The 21,944-nt window shown below is 44.5% G+C and overlaps 1 protein-coding gene across 4 annotated transcripts in view; it reads left to right on the top strand.

The window, feature by feature from the left end:
- Positions 1 to 21,944, top strand: part of VEPH1 (ventricular zone expressed PH domain containing 1) — an 87,556-nt gene that overhangs the window by 54,132 nt on the left and 11,480 nt on the right. For all 4 annotated transcript variants that reach the window (XM_074912064.1, XM_074912065.1, XM_074912063.1 and 1 more), the window contains 3 exons: positions 7,205 to 7,344; positions 11,007 to 11,141; positions 16,439 to 16,556. In XM_074912064.1, the coding sequence (XP_074768165.1) occupies positions 7,205 to 7,344; positions 11,007 to 11,141; positions 16,439 to 16,556 (393 nt within the window). The remainder of the gene's footprint in view (positions 1 to 7,204; positions 7,345 to 11,006; positions 11,142 to 16,438; positions 16,557 to 21,944) is intronic.

Genomic DNA, 21,944 nt, shown 5'->3' on the forward strand with positions numbered 1-21,944 from the left:
TCCACTGGCAGCAGCTCCCGGATGCACAAGAAGCTCTTTTTTCCTGGCAGCATGGCTACAGGGGTCACCAGCACTCAAACCCCGTGACTGCTTCTACTGAGCCACAACAAAGATGTATTTGGTGTCGTATCAGCTGTCCCCTTCCTCCTCATACAGTATCTTTTGACCTGTTGATGTGTACAAGGGGTTTTCCTGACCCCAGCAAAACGATGGTATCCATCGTCCGGCTCCAAGAGCTAGCACTCTTAAATAGTCATGAGACAAGTCTCTCTGGGTTTTTTTTCTTTTTCTTTTTTCCCTATCAAAGCCTCTAAGAGCCAGTGCAGGATAGGAGGGCTATTAGAGTCACAGATCTAGTGGTTGAAATGGTGTTTCCATAAATCCTAATTTAGGCCAGATGGGACAGGTTACTCAGTGAAATAGAAGTTGGCATAAACCCCCTGCTTCAAATTTGCTTTCTGCATTTAGAAGCGACAGTAGTTAAAAGTACAAAACTGGTTCTAGAGCCTGTAACTGTGTGGCTTAAATGTGACCAACGTAATAGGCTTAATGTCCTCAGGGCAATTAGTTAATTTTTTCCTTCCTCTCTCCCTTACATACTTTTGACCAATTCTTTTAAAGAGTTGCAGATCCATCTTTGCCATAATTTGGACTTCGTTGCTTTAAATCACATCAAAAGGACCTTTAGTCAACATCGGGTTACCCGCACTCGCCAAGATGTGCCATGTGCTGGGGGGGCTGTGGCTGGGCAGGTGGGTTTTGTTGACAGGACTCTCCTGTGTGTTGTATCTCACTGATATCCTGAAAGTTTCTTGGGGCTAAATTAACCTTTCCTTACCAGGTGAAGTCAGCGTGAGTGCTTACATATTTCCACACGTGGAATTACACACAGATTCAGGGAACTAAGTTGTCTTCACCTTCACAGGCTGAGACTGGTTTCTTTTCACCTTCAAAGCTTTTTCGCTAAGTCAAGCCCACAAATGATTTATTTTTGTTCTTCCTAGGAAAAATCTTTGTACGCTCCTCTTTCCTAGTGAAACCTACAGACCTGATCCCCACTCGCTCATCAGATTCCCTCTTGTCAGTCCTGTGCATTGCCAAGTGCCAAGGCAGTGAGTTTGTTTTCCCTAGAAATTACCGTCCTCGAGTCTCGCTGGTGTGAACAGATCTCGCTATGTTATCTCTGCTTTTACTCCTCTGAAATCCGTTGGGATTGCACAAGGGTGATACTTGGTTCATAGCATTTCATATAACTTGCAATGATGGATTAGGAAAAGTATGCACCGCAGCTTACCTAGAGGTCAGCCAACTTACATACGTTTAGGAAAGCCCAAAATGTATCGTCATAAGCTGTGTATCGTATTGAGTACGTAGGTACATGCAATTTGTAAATGCTGCAGTGATTTTAAAAACACCTTTTTCATTCTTGGTTAGAGTATGTCTGAGCACAGGGGTGAACAGGGATGTGTTACACCCACGTTTCGCTCCCAAACGATTCTGCCACACTTGTAACTTACCCACAGAAAAAATAACCTCCTGTGATGGACGCTTGGAGGTTTAAATAACAGCTCTCGGGGATCTTTGAACAACATATTATACAAGTGTAGGTATTATACCAGAACTATCAAAACGCGTGGTGGATGTTATTGCTCTGCTACAGTGCACAGACTGAATTGAAATGGCTACATGAGTGGGGAAATACTTGTGAAGAGTAATATTGTCACTTCTAGAAGCATTCAGTGCTTTGGCTCCTTAAAAAGGAAAATGTAGCACACAAGAGTTAGTGTCTAAGCACTGCTGGGTGTTAGGGTAACACTTGCCATATACGATACAGACGTTTGGGGGGATATTTTGAGCACAGCAGACTCTGATAACCTGCTGAACCATATTTGCAACATCTGCAATGTTTTTGTACGGGATGTAGAACAAGAGAACTCTACTGACCTGGCTACACTTGTATAGAAGCTTAGACCTATTTTATTATTTGTAATGCTGGAAAGAGAAAGCTGTAGTGGTTAAAGATCTCTGAAAACTTTGGCATGGTTACTTGTGAGAAGAAGTGTGAGTCTCTGATCGTGCTATTCGTTAAAATGATAATTTTTTTTTTTCCATTTTAAACATTTTGTGAAATGGCACAATGTAAATATTTTTCTGTCATTTACTTGAAAGCTTGTGCAGCTTCATGTGCCTGGATGATGACAAACTCATTTTGCCTTGCCTGTCTATTTACAGGTCTCCTGTGACCATAAAAATGAATTTCCATGGTAGTGGTGTGTTGGGTTGCACTTGAGCGAAATACAGTGTAACGTGCTAGATGTGGATCGGGGTCGTCTTAGTCTTCATCAGAACAGGTTTATTAGTTAAACTCCACTTTCCACTGACTTTCAGTGACCAGTTTCACTGAAACTACCATAGAAAAACACACCTAGTACACTTTGGCTTCTTATCAGACATTGAAATGTAGCAGGAATAGCTATGAGTAATTGCTCATCTCATACCAAAGGTTTGAAGATTGTCTGAGTAGGAGGCTTTTTTCAGTTGGTATTGACAAATGAATGCTGCTTTTTTTCCAGGAACTAACTTTTTTTTCAGCCAGCGTGGACTCCAGGGCTGGAGCTGACATTTATTTTGGCATGTATTATCAGCCCTCGGTATCTTTCTCAGCGTCATCCAGAGCATCTTGCTAAACAATTTGTTAGGGTTTTGTGTCTCTCCATATATTCTTCGGAATTTTTTGTTCTGCAGCATTTGGGAACCCCCTTCACAGTCCCATCAAACACAATCCCCCAGAGCACTGGGTACCCTTTCTTAACTGCTGAGCAGGGGCAGGTATCCCGGAGCTCTGCCACCTTCTGCTCACCCCTGCAATGGCTTCGGTGGGAGACTGCCCAGGTGGGATTTCATCAGCCTGATGGGGACTTACTGTGGGTGACAAGAAATCCAGCTCTGGACTCTGCTGCCCTGCACACTGTAATGCACTCCAGGGTTTGCTGCAGCCTTTCAATGCCTCCCAGGCTTCTTGTCAATCCATGCTTTTGTAACTGAAAAAATAACCACCATCCTCACTGAAGAGGAAGGCATTGACTGCCAGCTCCTTTGCGCAGGGGTCGTACGTGGTTTATAGTCATTTTTAGCTAAGAGTGATTTCCCATAATGAAGCACTAAACTTTTCACACACGTGGCCCAAGGCCAAGCCTCTGCTTCTGGTTGAGTGTATTGAAGTTCAGGTTTTGTTAGCATCTGTGATGCATAAACCAGGGGTCTTTAGTTTGGACCATGTTGCTCGAAGACAACAGCCAAATCATTGTCAACAGCCAAATAATTTAGTTTTGTGCTTTAATATGTCCCAGGATTTAGGGTCGCTCTAATTAACCCCTTCAGTTTCTCAAACCCCTTTGTGTTGAACATGAACACTGGCAGGTTTGAGTATGAACCAGTAGGTTTGGGTCATCAGGTTAAACTCCAATTTTCCCCATAGCCACTAATCCAAGAGTAGTGGGGTTTATGCCCCCTCTTTTCCCTGCTAAGGTGAGCGTGTTGCTTATGGGCATGATGTATCTGGCATCTGCAGCTAAGTTCGTTTTCTTGTCAGAACTGTCATCTCGGTTTAGCAGCATTTGCATCTTTGCTGGTTTAACTTTAAGCCCTGGCTTTCTCCTGCTGCAAGCTTACGGTCATACACACGCTTCTCTTGTGGTCCCACTGTAGATCTTAGATATGTTTGTGCTCGGGCGATTGACACGACCCAAACGGCACTTCCACATTCCACAGGATTTAGTCAATCTGCACAAATCGGCATCATCTTCTTCAGAAAGCAGCCTACAGATGCCCAGTACTTGGCACCAGGCCACCACTTTGTGTGGGTTCTTCCTTTCTTCAAGGCAGCATTCTCCTGTTATATATTCATTTATTCAGGCCTATGCAAGAGGAAAGAGTGACATATTTCCGAACGCCAACAAGTGAGACTTTTTTTTTTGGTATGTTTGGTGAAGCCAAGAGCGGTGCCCCCCCTTCAGCTCCTCTTTCCATCGTTGTCTCAAAGCAAAGGAAATATTTTCAAAGTTGTCCTCTGCTAAACACGCTCTCTCAAGACAAATACGGATGGGTTTTCCTGTTGGCTCACCTGTGGGTTAGGAGAGCCGGGGCTGCTCTAGGTCCTTCCTCCTGTCTCTTTGAAGGGGAGCAATCTGGATGATGTTTGTAGTCTGGTTCAGCTCAACATCAGTTTGACTTGTTTCGTGAACTCCCTCTCTGTGAGGAAAGCTCACTGCCTGGTCTGACCCTCTGACCTAGTGTCTGGCTTTTTTTCTGCTTTCACTGTCGCTTGTGCTGGCCCCCGTATTGGCTTATGCACCTGCCTGTGATTAAAGATTAATGAACTCCCCATTGGTTTCCTCCTAACCCAGCCTTCACCTGCTGTAATGTAGCTGATGATAGCATGTGAGTGTTCCTCTGAGGAGGGAGTGCTGTTGTCATCCCTTGCTCTATGGTCACTACAATCTGCTTTGGTTCTTGTGAATTCTTCTGAATATTGCGCATTGCTTTGGCTTGTGTGTGTTTCCCCACAGTGTGTGTAGTGACTCTTCTGGTTTTTGTGAACTCTAACTATCTTCCTGTGCCTTTACATCTCGGATCTCTTGTCCTGTGCTACAGCAGAGTCTCAATGAGCTCTACAGCCCCAGCTTGACACTGGTGACTTCCTTTTCTCAGCAAATTCAAACAGCTTTGTTAAAGGATAATAAAGTGGTTTTCACTTGCCAGCTTCTGAAGTTTTTTCTCCCACCCTAACAGCCATCTGGCCTCTCTGTAGCATCTTCAGCAGGTTCCAATATCCCAGTTTTAATTTCTGCACTTTCAGTGACAGTCTGATCCATGGATCCTTTTGGTCTAGGGACCCATACTATTGTACCTCTGGTGAAATTCCTTATACGTTGTGGTTTTATGTGAAATACTGAATTTATTACATTTCTCTCCTATGCTTTCGCTTCTTGATTAGGTGAAAAGTGTTAAAAACAACAAGTATTTCAAGATGGTCTGTTGTTGGACAGAAAGGCTGCCTTCTGGTATCCGTCTCCCCGGTTGCTGGCTCGCGCTGTCAGTTGATCCAGAAGGCTGTGCTCTATAAACTGTCTCCTGTGAGCCACATTTTCTAAAAAGTTACAACTCATTTTTCCAGTTCGGGTATTTTCTTACAGGATTTTATTCCTACACCTTCACTGCCCGGTGACTCACGGGGATAGCACGAGACTCTGAGTAACGTTCCCTGCAGAGCCGGCCCCTGTCAGCCGCCTCAGCTCCGTGATTCATTTCACGGCCGACTCCACGGGGGCCTGCGCTGCCCTCGCTTCTCCTTCAACATCCTTTGGCTTTGACCCTGCAGGTGCTGGCAGGGCAGGGCCACCGGTGAGTTGAGCAGCTCTAGGCATGGCTCAGTGGGGTGGGCTCACCAGCACTGCAGGGCAGCTTGTCTGTCTGTCGTTTCTGCCTTTAGCTAGGAAATAAGTGCAGGTGGGACCCGCTGTTCCTCTCCCCTTCCAAGTTCAACCTTCCAGCTGGGTGAAGAGGGTGCAACACTCTCCTGTGTTTGCATCAAGGTCATGGTCTAAGGCTCTCCGTGTCATTTTCCATGCTTTTTTTACCTTGGAGAGCTACTTATTCCTGTTCAAAGCGGCGATAAAATGATACCGCTATTTTACGTTAATAAAGAATTCTGATTAGGTTATGCCTAACATGCTGTTATCATTATGAGCAGTCATCCAAAGACAGAAAACAAGGGTTCAAGGTCAACATTTTGTAAAAGCAGAATCATGTTTCTCAAGGGCTTAATTTCCAGTTAAAACCAGCATGGGAAGTTCAGAGTCAGGTAACATGACGTAGCTTATAGCTCTTGCTGAGCAGCTGATCCCAAAGGACACTCTCGGGTTGTGTGTAACCATGGTGGGATTTTTATCAACAGATGACATGATCACAGATGGCATAAACGGTCGGTATTTGACAGAGCAGTGAGAATTGTAGTGCCCCAGAGCTGGGACTGGGAGTCAAACTGCACTTTTGGAGAAAACCAAAAGTGTTGAGTGGGGGACGCTGAGTCGCAGCTGTGAACGGACACGTCCCACCTTTCCCAGTGGGTAACTGTGAATGGCTTTGCAGCCTCTTCTCCAGTTGAACCTGAAGCTCCATGCTGCTTCTCTGTGTGATTTGGGGTTTTTTTTGCTGCAAAGTCTGTGGCTGTGCTGGCAGTTGTGGCACTGGTGTGACAGCAGCAATGATCCCTGTCCCTTGTGTGTTGTGCCTCTCGGAGCACGGCTGCAAAAACTGCAGCTCCCTGGCTTAGGGTGTAAAAATTATGACCAGCAGACTTGGAGTATGGTAAGAAATGGGGGTTGTAGGATCTGAAGCCTCTAGAAGCCAGAGCATCTCTGCCCAGGGAGGCTGAGGGGGAGCTGAGCTCTAGGGCTGGGGCTCCTGGGTGGGTGTGGAGAGGGGCAGGAGGTGGCACATCGGCTCCCCGCAGTGACACAGGGCTCAGGGAACACTCGCTAACACTCTTCCTTGAAACAGTAGTATTTCTGGTGATTAATTTCTCAGATGGCCTGTACAGCAAACGTGCTGCGTGCACAGCGGTGTTGTAAATAGATTTATGCATCTTTTGGCTCCGGGAGGATCCGTCGCAAAGGCTTTAGCGGTGTCTGAGTGAGCCGGTTCCTCGCTGGGCGCCGCGCGCTGCGCTGGGCTCCTCCGCCCCTACAGACACCAGCTTTCAGCTGCGCAAAGTCTCGGCAGGGATCCCACGGATGTCAGGCCCCCATATGGCTCTTTCCTAATATGGGATGGTTTTTTTCCAACAAACTCCTTAAATAAAAATAAGTGATGCACAGTTTTGACAGATCTGTCTGCTTCGATAAGCTAAACGACGGTACCGAACGCCTGAGAAAGCACAAAGGAGATAAACAGCCTGACTGTGCTGTCTTGCACCTTTCACATTTGGGAGTAAATGATTACTACATCAGATTTAAAGCACTGGAGACTAATTTCTCTAGTGCTGTCAGATGGTTTGTGTTTAAGGACACAGACACAGCAATGCCACAGGAGTTGACCCAGCCTGAGATGCCCTTGCACGGCGTGACTGCACGTACACTGGTAACGGGCAGTTAGGTTTGGCTTTTACATAGTTGATTTTAATGTTCTGTCTATTTATTTCTAGATGCTGTTAGAAGTTGTGTAGCAAAGCTGTTTTTCAGCTGTCCCCTGAAGGGCCATTACTGCTTGTACAGTAAATCCAGCTTTACCCTCATCAGCCAGCAGCCTCCGCTGTGGATCCACATCATGTTCCTCTTTCAGCAGGTGTGTTCAGTACAAATTAGTGGCACCTCTCTATTGTTCATGTTGTACTTGTAGAAAAATATTTTAACTCTTTAAATATGCTTCTAATCCACAGTGTTTTGTGGCCCTTGTGGTTTCTCAGAAAGTCATTATAGTAGGTTGAAGTGATTTTGCAGTTTATGAGTTTTTATATTTCTATTAAATACAGCAAATTCAAACTGTCGGGAGAGATTACAAAGTCTGGGGATAGCAAAGTGGGACCAAACCTTGTTGTCCTCGTTCAGGCAAAACTTGCATTAAGTCCCAGGTGCCTCGCCAACAAGCAGCCGCTTCGCAGCGGATTTGCAGGGGAGCAGAATCGACCCCGAGGCTGCAGGTGGAGGTTAGAGGTGCAGCACCCACCGGGATTTTTTTACGGCAGAAGTTTTGCAGGATTTGCAAAGCTGATCAGTTCTGTTCTACCAACCCTAAAGCTATTTTCTCCTATTTAATACTGCTTCCAAATACAGCCCAGTATTTGGACAGATGTGGAATTTCTTAATAGGTTGCAAATAGTATGAAATTGTAAGACAAAACTCTACATTCACACTTCAAGATGAAACAAATGGGTTTTGTGTTAAAAAGTAAGGTTCAGTTTCTTAACCTATGCAGAGCCATTCACCACAGTTCATCCTACCCTACTACAATCTTAGAAATATGAAAGATTTACCTGAAATTTAAAACATGCCCAGCGAGTTATGCTCTGAATTTAACAGTTCAAATCAATCTTCCCTGTGTTTGCTCCTAGAAATAAATACAACAAATCTTTTTCAAAAATGCAGGTCTGTAGGAGATGGTCAGAGAGGGAGAGAGTGAGAGGAGAGAAAAGGAAGCAATAAAGAGCAGAGGCAGAAATAGGAATGAGAAGACGAGATGAAAGGGGAAAATAAAGGAGGTGAATTACTCTGTAAATGAAAACCTGAAGGAAGAGGTTGAAATTTAATGGGACCTAGAGAGAATAAATGAATTACATTACAAATGTATCATTTTATTCCTGATGAGAGGAAAACAGATGTCGAAAAATATGGACAAAAAGTACTAAACTGCACAAAAATGAGCAAGGAGCAGCAGCAGAGGAGACGGGGCGGCAGAGCTGGCAAACCTCGCTCGCCACCGCGCAGCCTCGGCTGCTGGATTTAAAGGCAGTGACCTCTGCTTCACCTTTAATCCCAGGTGCCGAGCCTTTTCCTGAGACATTTTTTGTTGAAAAACCTCTCCCCTTAACCCCATGCCAGATTACTCTGAATTTAGCCCTGCCAGTTCCATCTTTTATCAGAACATTTGAGCTTTGCGTCGCTCCCAGCTCCCAGGGGCAATATTACTTTCCTTCCCCATTCCTCTGTGCTCAGGTGCCCATTGTCCCCCTTCCCCATCCCCACGGGCTTCCTTTGGATGCTGCCCCCAAACCCTGGTCCCCCATTTCCCATAGCTTTCCCTGCCCCAGGCTGGGTAATTGCCTTTTTCCCACTGCAGCTACTCTTTCCAAACCTTTGCTTTTATTCCCTACCCTCTCGCTACCCCTGGCCCCAGGCTCCCCCCACCCCAGCAGAATCCCCCCATGCTGCCAGGGCCAGGCTCAAAGAAACGCAGTTTAGTTTGTGTCTTTACAAACATGCTGTAAACGCAGCACTTAATATGCTTTTTTTTATGGGAAAAAAAAAAAAATGTTCCTCTTGCATTTCACCAAGCGTTCAAGCCTGCTGTGCATCAGGATGGTGTCTAATGTCAGATAACTTATGTTTTACTTTTGTTCAAAATCCTAAAGCTTTTAATTATTGGATATATAACTATTATTAAATTAAATACAGGGAACTAAATTCAGCCCTGGGATAATGTTATTTAAGCCTGTGAAATTGTACAAGAGATAAATTTGACATGAAATGTACTTACAGTGTGTTAATAATGAGTTAAATGGAAGGCTAGTGATAAAAATGTAGTTTTCAGCAGATCTGTCACAGATTCACGGCCAACTAATACATGATTTCTGAAGATTTCAATACGAGTTACCGTATTTTTATTCCTTTTTTTGCCAGTTGCTCCATATTCTGTTTGACACTGCATTCTGCAAAAGTAAAAGCAAGAGAGACTTTTTCTCCCATGTCTCGAGAACAGATTCTTAACTTCATGATAATTTTTAAAATATTAGTGAATAGTTATGTTTTGAAACCCTTGGATGGAAGTTGTGAAATGGCAAATTATTAGTGCAGGGTAGTATGAAGAGAAGAGTGTGTCAATGGAGATCTGAGAAATTGTCTTACAGTTAAGCAATGATTAAGAAAAGGCAAAAAAAAATAGAATAAGGGGTGATGTTGGAGAGGTTATCTGATAGACAGGATGCTTTAGTTTCAGAGATTCATTCATTAAAATTGTCCTCTGGCATTATATGATTTATGATTTAATTTCCCTCATCAGGTGGCTCAGTGGGGCTGCCTGACATGTCCTTTTCTAACACCTTCCCTAGAGTTGCTCATTAATTTGCTAAACACAAACTAATTTGGGCTGCCATTTTCTTGTGCCTCCTCCCTTTTAATTTGGACAAAACGATCTGGCTGTTTCTGACAGCTTAGCTAGAAAAATGTGTTGCCTCAGCCACGATAAAATTTCTGGTTGAGTCTTACTGAAGTGCATCTGAGTCAGTTGGATGCCAGACAGTGGGATTAGGAGTGTTGTGTTTCTGCTTAGAAAGAGAAGGAGGAACATCCATCCAGGAAACTTATGTTAAAAGGACATTGTTCGTGTTGTGAAATCAAATACTTGAAATATGGAAAATCAGATTTGCTCGTGCACTCAACTTGGCTCCTGCATGCAAATGCATTTTTTAATTACCAGATCATGTAGCAGATAGAAGCAAAAACGCTAAGCTCTCTCAGCTGTGGTAGTGTTCTTGTAACATTGACTTTGTGTGCAGTTTATACAAGGAAGAACTTCATGCTGTTGAACTATTAGAACCCTTCAAGGCAGGATAAGGTTGTATCCTCGCTGTCCTTTCAAATAGGGAGCTTTGGAGGTGAGAGCACCCAACCCAGACCTCATCTTGTTTTGTGAATGTTCAGGGCATGAAAATTCCCCTCCTCTGCCAGAAAAATCTGTGTTGAATGTGTTCTGTGGAGGTTTTTTTCTCTTGCCTTTCATCCCACTGGCTGTTCAGTGCAGTTGCAAACGTTGCACTGTTACTCTTCCCCGCACGATGACCAAGAACTACAGTCAGATCCAAATCAAACCCAACACCAGTGCTAAGCATCTCTCCACTTTGACTGGGAAATGGCCTGTCTTTGCCAAAAAAATACATGTCACCGAGGTCTGCATCTGGCTCACAGAGGCCCGTGCTGCTAACATTTTGAGAAATTAGCATTTCAACACAAAAATGACATGCAAGTTGCTATGCGTAGTGGTAGTTGATAGATAATCTTTGGTGAGCCAGACCTTAAAGACATGTAGTGTACAATAAAAGAAAATCCCCAAAGTAAATGAAATATTTGAGCATTTACCTAATTGTGTGCATAATGATCCATCCTAACTCCTTACAGAAAAATGAACTAATCCCTGGTTATTTGTATGGCTGTCCCGCTATAAGTACACAATGTTCTTTGTTAATGGCCAAGTTAAAAAAACGTTTGAAATCCTGTTTTCACCATTTTCTTTAGAGCTTGTTTGCAGAACCTTTGTCCATACAGAGTAATGCTGTTCAAGTCCTTAAGGCCCTGTGGGAGAAGACACAGCTCAAGGGGACACACAGTTTTGAAACTGCCATGATCCAGTCAACATTTCCACACCAAAAGGTAAGCATTTGGGGTTTTTCTCAGAAAAAAACAAACAGTAGAAGAAGTTTGCCCTGACTTTTAGAACAACTGTACAAAGACCTTTACAATAGCTACAGCCAGACTTTGCTGTGCTCAAATTGTGTGAAACAAAACCCCTTTCCCTGCTCCTTCCCCTTTTTTGCCTTAGCTCCGGTGTCCTACGAGCGTTTGCGCTTGCTGACGTGCCACGTGCTCTGCTCCTGGACGGCCCTACGGTGATCCGTAGCGAGTGTCTCCGACCCCCCTTTTACACAAAGCACTCAGCTTGTGGGGTGGTTAAAAAACATTCACTGGCCGTTATATTTTCAGCCTCCACAGAGGGTCCACGGTGTCGTTTCACACTGTGCTTTGAAATGTCTCCAGGCTTGTCCTCCCTCCCCTCCTACATGCTCTATGTAGGTTGTTCCCAACATGATGAAAATTAGTGATGCTACGTATGGATTTTTATTGTTTTTTCCTGCTCTGCGTTTCAAACTCTAGATTCAGATTAGCTGCCATGACGGACCGTTTGGTCCTAGTTAAACACAGACTGGGATTTTACGGAGATGATCATCGCACACGCACCCTCAGCTACCCCCATCAGTTTAAAACTGTTTACCATCTCCGGGATTTCAATAAATGCTATTTCCAAGCTATTAATCAGGCTTCTTGGAAAAGGATGATCTGTTTATTCCTGAACATCTCCATCCAGCTCAATTGGATGAAATGAATTGTCAAACATGATTTTAAAATGCTTTCTCTCAGAATATTGTACGCATGAAGATGTCTGACTGGATAAGATTAATTCACTAAGGTTAGGGCTGATTTAAAAACAGGAGTTTTGTTAAAAACACCTTATGAATCCCCAAGATAATGTTGCGTTGAAGTGGAAACTCCTGCTGCAGCGTGTAAGAGGAGTAGGGGATCCCCACAGCTGAAACCCAGCTCATGGGCCGGTTTTACTTAGACACAGTGGAGCTTGCGCTAAGTATTTTAGCTGCTATTGAAATCCTAGCCTGACTCATCCGAAGGCATTAGAACTGCTTTTCTGCTCAATACTGGCTTAACCTGAGTCCATGCCAAGATCTACTGGTGGAAAGTCGGAGCTGGTGGAGTGTAAAAGAGTTTGGGGTGCGTAAAGAGCTTAGGGAAGAGCATGCCTTCACGGGTAGGATTAGATGTTGTGCATCACGCACACAAAGTCTACAAAACGTGTCCAACGCCCTAGAAATGTGATTAGTCTCCAGCACATTGGTTGCATAATCCTGCTACTGCTCAGATAGTAGCATCTGGCCTATTTTGGGAACTTTCATCACTCCGTGACAGTAAGAATATCTCCAAGATCCCAGAATAGTGGAGCTGGAAAAGGAGATACTGATCTTCACTGATTTCATGAATTAAGCAGTGGATTGAAGTTTGGTAATTCCGGGAGCTGCGGATTGCCTAACAGCCTTCGAAGGCGGGCAGATGTAATACATCTGAAATGGTAAAAGACTTTAATATTCAGTCTTGGTCCCCACAGTATGCTGCTGGATTTACTTTCTCAGTTTTGGTTTTGCTTATTAATACAGAACCTGAGTTTGTTTCTGGTGCAATTTCCATTCAGTTTACTGAGAAAAGTCCCGTTGGGTTTTCTGGGAGCGAGACCTGGGCCTGCCATAAGGAAGCTTTCCTTTAGCTTTTACATTCCCAAAAAAATCTAGCTGGAGCATTCCCAGCATGACCTAGTCCTTCCTCTGCTTGACAGACTAAGCTTCTGCAGGAGTCTGAAGGTTTTGTTTCAGAAGCTCTGCCCGTTACTAATACAAATTTAAATATTGTGAATAATTTCACAAAATTATTGTAGTCCTTAATATTATTCCTCTGCCAGTAGTGCGAGAAGCAAAATTATGGGTGTGTGGTTGTTTCAATAAGCGTAGCACTTCATTTAAAATATTTTGAAATCTGTTCATATAAATGCAGTGTCAGCATCCTGTATTACATTTTATATTAAGTTTTATGTGTCGTGTGACAGCAGCGTCTGAACGCTTTACCAGAACCAAGGAATTTCTGTGCTGTGAGCACACGGGGAAGATCTGACCCCCGCAGCCAACAGGAACCCCAGCGGAGTCAGAGCTGCAACGTGCTCTGCAATTGCTCCGCGTTTGCCCCGTGACCCTGTGGCTCATGCAGAGTGAATGAATTTAGACTTTTTCTTTCAATACGCATTCTCGAGCATTTTGCAAACCTGGAGAAAAATCTATTACATCAATGATTTATTTCAGAGGAAATTCTGGGAAATAGTTTCATATTTACATCACTGTAAGCGATTTCTGAATTTGGCCCAACACACATGTGCAAGGAATTGCAGAGAATACCTGGCTTACAGAAAGCATGTCGTGTTCTACCGGGCAGCCTGTTCATGCCACAAAAAATATTTACACAACATGGCTTAAAACGTGCCAGAAGTAAAGCGTTTCCAGATGTACATCCTTACAGATTTCCGTTCAGTTGCTTCATATTTCTTTATCAAAGTACAGCGCAGGCCACATTACAAAAACGAAGCTGGTTTTGAGCTCGTTGCCGAATTCTTTGTGTTGACTCATGCTGTGTCAGAAGAGTGAGATGGTGACTACTTTACAGGCCCCATGTGATGCCTTAAGAGAGTCTTTTGTTGAGCAGCGTTGCAAGAGAATAATTAACATTTTTAAGCCGTTGTTAGTTCTGTTCTTTCCTTGCCTTTGTTTGCTATCTCAGTTTACGCAGCAGAAAGAAGAACCACGTTTTCACAGTGGAGTTGTGAAGTTTTGAAGATGATGGAGCATGGGGATGATATAAATCTCTCCTCTCCAATTAGGCTTTTCCCCCATGCTTCCCCTCCTGAAATAAGTAACTTATTACAGATTATTTCAAGCGTACTAGAGTACAGAGTGGAAAAGAAAGATTGCTGCATTAATATTTCGGTGATATTTGTTTTCTTTCAGTCTAGTGTGGGCTCACTGCAGCCACTAAAAGATTTTTTTCACAGGAAGGAGAAGCTCCTAGGCTTTTCGTTCAGCATGATCCACGATAATGCCCTGCACAGCCTCACTGAGACCAATACCATCGTTATTTTGCCCCTTTTGTGTCCTCCCAATGCCACGGCAGGAGGAGGATCGGGGCACACTGGGACAGGGTGTGCTCGCAGGGATATCTGCCCCACCACTGGAAGCCCACAGTGGGGAGGAGACCCTGAGGGGCTGGTGTGGTGTGTCCCTGCTTGGGATCTGCTCAGGATCCCACACCACGCACGAAGGGAGGCGGGGAGCCTCGGGCTGTCAGGTCCAACGCCGACTGATCAGCTGGAGAAATGCGGAGAGAAGCTGCACAGCGCTCCTGCTGCTCCCGCAGCAGCCACCTAAATTCCTTGAATGTACAGAATTCCTCCTGGGAGGAAAATAAGAGCTTCAGCAATGTCTAAAGAGCAGTTGCAGAGTGCAGTAATCAAGTTTTACCCATGGTCCCCAGTATAAGCCAGTTGAACGTGCTGGGGCAGGGCAGCCCAGCAGCCGACTGTGCAGAGGCGTGGATGCAGCCCTGACCCAGGCGCAGGAGGACGAGGAATTGCCCAGCAGAGCCTTACGAGGGGACCCACCAAGGTGCCAGGGAGTGCAGGGACCTCTCTGCAGCCTGGCCACTCACCTCCCACGCGAGGACAGAGAGGAGAGCCGGGCTGTGGGGCTGCTGCCCTGCCGACGTGTGATCGTTGCCTTCCCGTGTGTTGCAAAGCCCATTCCTCTGCGTGTTCCTGCCGGAAAGGGAGGAAAACCTTTGTCGTTTGGAGCTTCTCAGGTGATGTGAATCGTGCTCCTCGTTCTGCCTTGCCATTTTTCCTTCTGACAGCCTAAAACCCATTGGCAGATTGACTCTGGTGTGCAGAGGGTGGGGGCACCCGAGAGCCCCCTTCAAATTAAAACTCAAGGTTTAGCTCAGCTGAGCTTGTTATCCAGGATGAAGGCCAGAGGTCTGAAGTGGTCTTGAGTGTTTCAATTCTTCTGAAAACAGCCGTTTCCTGGCCGTTTCCCAGGTTGAAAGAGGCTGGGGAGGAGAGATGCCATGCTGTGGGGTCTCCTTGAGCCAGCCAGCCTCCTGCTCCCTCTCTTTTGCTAAAACTTGTCTGAAAAGGCCCGAAGTGAACCATTCCATCCTTTGCACAGCCTTGGTCAGTGCGTTGAACTAATGTCCCTGGCACGGGATGGTATTTTCCCCACTGACTGCGTAAATCTGTGTTTTCTTTGGGCTGCAGCATGCAGTGTTGCAGATCTTTGAAGACCCACACAAATAAATAGGAGTGTTTTCTGAGCGGTCCTGGCAATTCCCTTTGTGTTTTCAGTGAGTAACTTGGTTGCTCTTATTTAACACCGATGTTTGTTTTAAGTATGAGATAGCAATCTGTTTTAAAATTAAATAACGGGGTTTAAAATTCACTGAATTCTACTGTGTTATTAATTGCCTCAAAAGGAGTATCCATTGGCTTTTCCCATACTTGAAGCTGCAAGTACACTTTCTGTTGGTTTCTTTGATCAAGCCAGACATGCAGGTTACTTTGCAGATGAATAATCTTTACTTCCTTGGCAGAATAATGTCACATTTACCTGGGTGTGTTTTATGTGGGCTAAATCAGTCCTTGTTGTTGCTGCTGTGTTTTTAGAAATGTCCATATTAACATTCACATTAAATATTTGTATTGGTGCTTCTCACAGGGGGCTGGGTTCAGAGCCTCTATTTTTTTCTTTAAAAAAAAAAAAAAAAAAAAAAGAAAAATAAAGTGGTACCCAGCCACTGACTCCTGCTCTGATGGGGGATCCAGCTGGGCAGAAGGAAGTCCCAGCACTGCAGTGTGTTAGCAGAGGCCACTACCTTCTGGATCCTTCCAAAAATCCTGACACAGCTGGAGGTAATAAAGGGGGTTCAGCTGGTGGGAAACTTGCTGAGCACACTGCTGGCAGCAGTGTTGGAGGCAAAAAAAAAAATAAATCCCAGACCAGTTGTCTGCTTCCTACAGACTAATACATAATTTATGAATTATCTGCTACTGATGATAGAGAAGGAGACGGGTCCTACTTAGCAGCTTGGTTGGACTAGATGATCTTCAAGGTCTTTTCCAACCTTGATGATTCTGTGGTTGTGCCCCAGCAGGTTGTTTGCCCACAGGAGACACAGGGACGAGGACGCTCGTTGGCGCCCGCTGCGCATCCCTCTGATTCCGGGTTACGAGCTGGTAACCGTGCGGCGGTTCGCCTCGTCAGCCAGTTTGGTTTTTCTCGTTCTTGGCCTAGGACCTGGACCATGTGCAGATGCACCTGGAAGAAGTGAGGTTCTTTGATTTATTCGGCTACAGCGAGGAAGCGGGAGCTTGGCAATGTTTCATGTGCAATAACCCCGAAAAGGCAACAGGTGAGTGGTTTCCCCTCCTCGCTGGCGGGCTGCGCGTGGCAGGGGAGCTGGGGCTGGTGGAGGATGGACACTGTGTCTCTGGCAATCATGGCAGAGGTTGAGGAAAAAGGAAAGCAAAACTCTCCACTATAGCGCAGGCAATGTCTGTTTTAATTAGAATTAGAAATCTCTCCTCGTCTCAGCATCTCTGGTGAGATACAGTGCCAAGCACAAACCTTATTTGGTGTACGCTTAGAGGGATACAATCCAAAATTAATCTAGATTCATAAATCTGCATGGCTGCTAACCCCTGGGGAGTGGGAGGGATCTGCACCCATCTTGCAGTGTCCAGATAAGAGTTACATCTGCCAGACCACAGCCCAGGTCCTCTGGAGGCTGCAGAGGTGCCACACGTCTGGGGACACTGGCATAGATACTGCACGTGATTCACTTCATCTTCGTTCTCAGAATTATTTGCTTTGATATAAATGAATCCATAGCACACGTCCTCTTAGGAACAAGGCACTGCTTAAGAACAGCCATAATACCTCAGCTATATTGGAAAGCAGGGTGAGTGGAAAATACGCTTCTTCCCAGGTAAAAGATCCTGATGACCTTTCTTTTGAAGTTTTCCAATCCCCATGTGTTTTAGATCAGTGCACTGAAATTCAGAGAAATGGCCTTTTTCTTAGAATTTTTTTTGCCACTCTGTAAAAGTCTGCACAATTCTGGCCAAGAATTTTGAATATTTTGGCTAAGCTGTTGAATAATTGGCTGTTTCAGCTATTTATTTTAACAGCTAGCATCAATTTATATTTCATCAACCCTGAATTTAGTAACTCTTTCAAGAGTGGCACAGCCTCTGCTGCAGGCCGGGCTGCCCGTGTTCTTTTCATGGGTGTTTGACCATCTTCCCCCTTCCACAACTCTCATGGGGCTCAACAAGCATAAAAGAAATCACGCTTTGAGCTGAAATTTCATCTCAGTACCGTGATCTTGGTTGGTTTGTCCATCACATCAGTGATAGATGTATGTCAGGCTACAGGGAAAAGGAGTCTGTCTTGCTTAAAATTTCAAAGCTTAGTGAAATAGCTTTGTTTGGAATTTTCAGAGATATTTAACTGTCCGAAAAAAGGGAGTGTTTGGAGCAAGCTGTTGATTAGATGTTACTGGAGTATTGATGAGCTGTTGGGGGATGTGCTGTAGGGGAGAACTTTGTAGAACAGGGCTGATGGTTGGACTCAGTGATCCCAAGGGTCTTTTTTAACCTGAATGATTCTGTGATTCTGCTGGTAGGACAAGCTGTGTTAGAGCCAACAGGCCAGATGAAGGTGGCAAAGGCAAACCTCGAGGTGACGTGGCACCATTTCCTTGATGCCGTGGGTTTTATGGTGACGCTAGTCCAGGGACATGGGAGGGCAGCTGACACCTCGTTTCCCTATCGCTCTCCTGCCAAAGCACCGTGTCCTCCAAGGAGAGGGCTAAGAAGGGCTGGAAGCAGGATGTGGTGCCACAGTGTTGGGAGTGCAGCGTTGGGACTGGGATCCAGACCCCACCAGTATAGAGCTGGTATTTTCTAATGGGCCTGAACTCAAGGCAAACAGCAATAAAAGCCTGCGACAGCAGGCAGCGATTCCCAGGGAGCTTCAGTGCTCTCTGGTTAGTACAAGAGCTTACAAAAGTGGGGGCTGTCTCTGTACCACCGACAAGAGGCTCTTTGCAGAACACTCGGACATCTCGAGTGGGGTAAAGCAGCGTTCCCTGCCCGACGCCGAGGCCCCGGGGCAAGCGGGAGCGTAACACCCGCCGCGGAGCGTCTGCAGCAGCGGCTGGCACACTGCCTCCCGCTTATTCCTCAGCCTTTCAGCCTGGTGATAGATCACATCGTTGTGTTGCTGTAGGTTGTCGATTCGGTGTCGCAAGATTCCCCAGAGATGAGGGAGAAAGTCACGTTGCTCCCAAGGGTTCGCCCCTGGCTCTGTGAAAAGGCCGCCATGAAGTTCAGGCGCGGATCCCGCTGCCCCAGGGGTGGGGATATGGGTCTCTGTTTACATGCTGGGGTCAGCGGAAGGGATTAATATGTTCAGAGCTCTGCTCCCCCCCTCCCCAGGCTGGGTGGTTTCCGTCAGCAGCGCAGCAGTTCTGTCCTTCCCAAAAAGTGCCAAAATCTGCTCTGCGTGGAGATGGGCGAGCGTGGGAGCGCTGGGCGAGGGGGGGCTGCCCTCATCAAGCTCCCCCAGCAGGTCCAGGTACAAATTAGACTCTCATTCCTATATGCTGGTATTTATAAAGGCCCTATAAATGATACTGCCTCTTCTAGGAGTGGAAAAAACAATAATTCTCCCTCGTTTAGAAAGGTTTCCCGCCTGCCCTTCTCCCTGCCCAGCCACCAGAGACCAGGAGAGGAGAGAGAAGACTTTATTGAATGTCAGCATCTACAAAATCACCATTTACCCTTTGTTTTAGAGCCAGGGCTGAGAGTTCAGGGATCTATTTGAGAACAGTCAGGAACAGGAGGAACTGGGCACAGAGTATTTTTGGACTGTAATTGTCCTTTTTATGAGTGATTACTCTCTTTGTCTCAGTTTAAAGAAACTTTTGTAAGAAAGGCACGTTGTGAATTATCATGGTTTGCTTCTCAGCTCTAGAAGCCTTTAGAAGACCAAGAAAATAAAGTGTTACATGGGTCATAAAAAAGCCCAGGTGTAGGAGAGGAACATGGAAGACAGTGGTCAGTGGAATAAAAATCTGCAGGTGGGTGACAAATTCACCTTAGTATTGGTGATGTAGAGCTGTGGTAGCTGGGAAAAATCATACTGGAGTGGGAGACATGCCAGGGTCTTTTGGGGCTTATAAGATCTGACACAAGAAAGAGGATGCAGAGGTCTCCTTGAATTGGTAAGAAACATAAAGGCTGTAAAACATCTTTTATTTTCATTCCACAGTGGGACAGACCCTTTGAAATCTCAAATACTTTTGTAAGACAAGAAAGTAATTTCTTCCTCTCAGCAATGCTGTTTAGCAACCAAATTCTTCTTAAAGAAGGAATTCAGAGGCAAATTCTTTTTCTATTATTGTCTTTTGTTTTTTGTTAATGTTGGGTTTTGTTGCATTTTTCGGATGCCGTGTTGCAAGATGCTGTTTATCCTCCAGACTTAGAAAAGCATCATGCCTTAAAGCCTGGATCTTGCCTTAGGATGCCAGATCAATGATGGTTTTTTCAGATGTAGCTGGGAGGATTTTCCGAGCCAGACTACATTTGGAGGCAGAGTTTGTGAGGAAAGAGGCAGTTATGCTGAAGCAATGTGGTGGATGTACCCGAAGTGGCAATTAACCCAGAGAAAGTTTGACTATTTCTCATGCATTCTTCTGATTGCAAAGCATTTCTTATACAACCGCACTTTTCCAGAAGTGCTGTTAAATCCTCCCAGATTGTGGTTTTTTCCCTGTCACCCAGGAAGAGTGTTCCCATAAATCCTACACATCTGCTCAAATACACGTGTGTGCCCTGGCTGTGCAGCTGGTCTCAGAGCTAGGAAAACCAGGTTACGCTATTTTTTTTTTTTTTTTCTAAATGATGACTGTTCAAGCACAGATACAAGCATTTGAAATTTTGGTAAATGCAGTGAGTGGCTCTCGTTAGGAAAAGCTGGCCTTTAAAAGCCTCATTTCAACATAACCTCCTGTATTGACAGTTGGCTTCACAAGCTCTTGCACAAAAAAACTCAGTAAAACCCCTTGATAGCCGGAGAGGGAATTGCAGTACATTCCCTCTTCTGGAAGCTTACAAAGAAATTGCAGTAATCCCTGTGGGCTGCAGAAGAGCCATTGTGCCCATGGGCAATGATTCGGGTACAAGTGAAGGGTTTTTTATGAATTCCTCTTTAAAAAAGCAATTCACTCAGAATAGCCTACACCATATTAACTTCTGAATACATTTATCTTTTGCTAGCAGTGGTGATTATCTAGTGAACCGAAATATCCCAGCTATAATGCTTGCTTGAAAATTATAAAAAGTGGCATTCGGTAATGTGTCCTTTCCAGGTTTTCAACAAAACCAAATGTGATGATTAATGAGAGTGAGTGAATCCATATTCCCTTAGGTTAATTGCATTTATCTTCATCTGCTTGCCACCCACACATTCCATTCTTTCAAGTTAATAGGAGTTTATTATCACTGAGATCATTCATGATTGGACTGAATTTTTGTGGATTATTTTGTTTCATCAAATGCAAGATTTAATGCTTTGTTTTTTATCTGTCTGGAGTTCATCTTGGAAGAGTTGGGAGAGGTTTTTTACCTTTTATTCAGTACTTAAACTACTTAAAACTTGATGCATTGTAGTTTTGCAAAGAAAGCAAGATACAATTAATAGAAAATTATTCTAATGGACGCTTACAGCAACGGGTAGTATTCAGGGTTATTGATTTTGGAGTTAGTGTCTCTATATTGAGATGGGCTTAGAAGCAATGGATAGTACAGTAAATAACTTTTCATTTTGAGTTTGGGTAATATTTTTAGCTTTATTGTGTGTTCTGAAGAAAAAAAGTAACAACAAACATAGAGCATATATAGCTTTTTGAATCCTTTAGCTCCTTTTTTCAAGCTAAAGTTCTCATCAGACATGTCAGCATGTCACCCCACGGTGATTTCAAACCCTGAGATGATGGGATCACCTAGCTTGACCTTCTATAAAACAATAGTCAAATAATCTAGTCCTATAATGCTTATATTAAAGAAATGTTTTCTCTTTGATCTGTATTACTTTTGTGTATTTTCCTAAAGATGTCCAAACCCGATTTTTAAAGGCCAAGTGAAGGAGAATCCGTGACAGGCCTAAGTTGTTGCTTGGGTGATTTAGCCACACTGTTAAAATGTGGGTTTATTTCTAGGCTATCTCTAAACACTGCATCCCCTTGTGCCCTTCCCTGCTCTGCAGGAAATCTCTGTAGACTTTATCATGTCACATCTTGATCTTTGCTCGGGCAAATTACTGAGAACATATTTTATTAGTTTCCTGTAATATGAATAATCATATGAAAGATCAGTCTTAAATCACTCTTGTATCGCTTTTCTGAGGTCTTTTGTCTTTATTCATACAAGGTGAAGGAATCAAAACTAGGCATAATTTTCCAATAATTATGTGTATAAGGAATGTGGCACGCGCCAACTGGCAGCTGATGGCATTTTTTTAAAATCTCTCAAAGATTTAGAAGTATTAGAAGCGCAGATGCTTCTTCCACAAAACTCTGCTCTGCCCTGGAAAGCAGTGGGGCCACCAGCTACTGAAATTTGGTTTGGGGAAGAGTTCAGACAGAAGAGTAAAGCTCTGCGTTTCTGAGGCAGTATGGATTTACTCGTGGTGTCCCTTGCTACCAGAGCTCCATGCACTTACTCCTACTCTGCAC

This window comes from Athene noctua, chromosome 8 (genome assembly GCF_965140245.1).
Source record: "Athene noctua chromosome 8, bAthNoc1.hap1.1, whole genome shotgun sequence".
Taxonomy (NCBI): domain Eukaryota; kingdom Metazoa; phylum Chordata; class Aves; order Strigiformes; family Strigidae; genus Athene; species Athene noctua.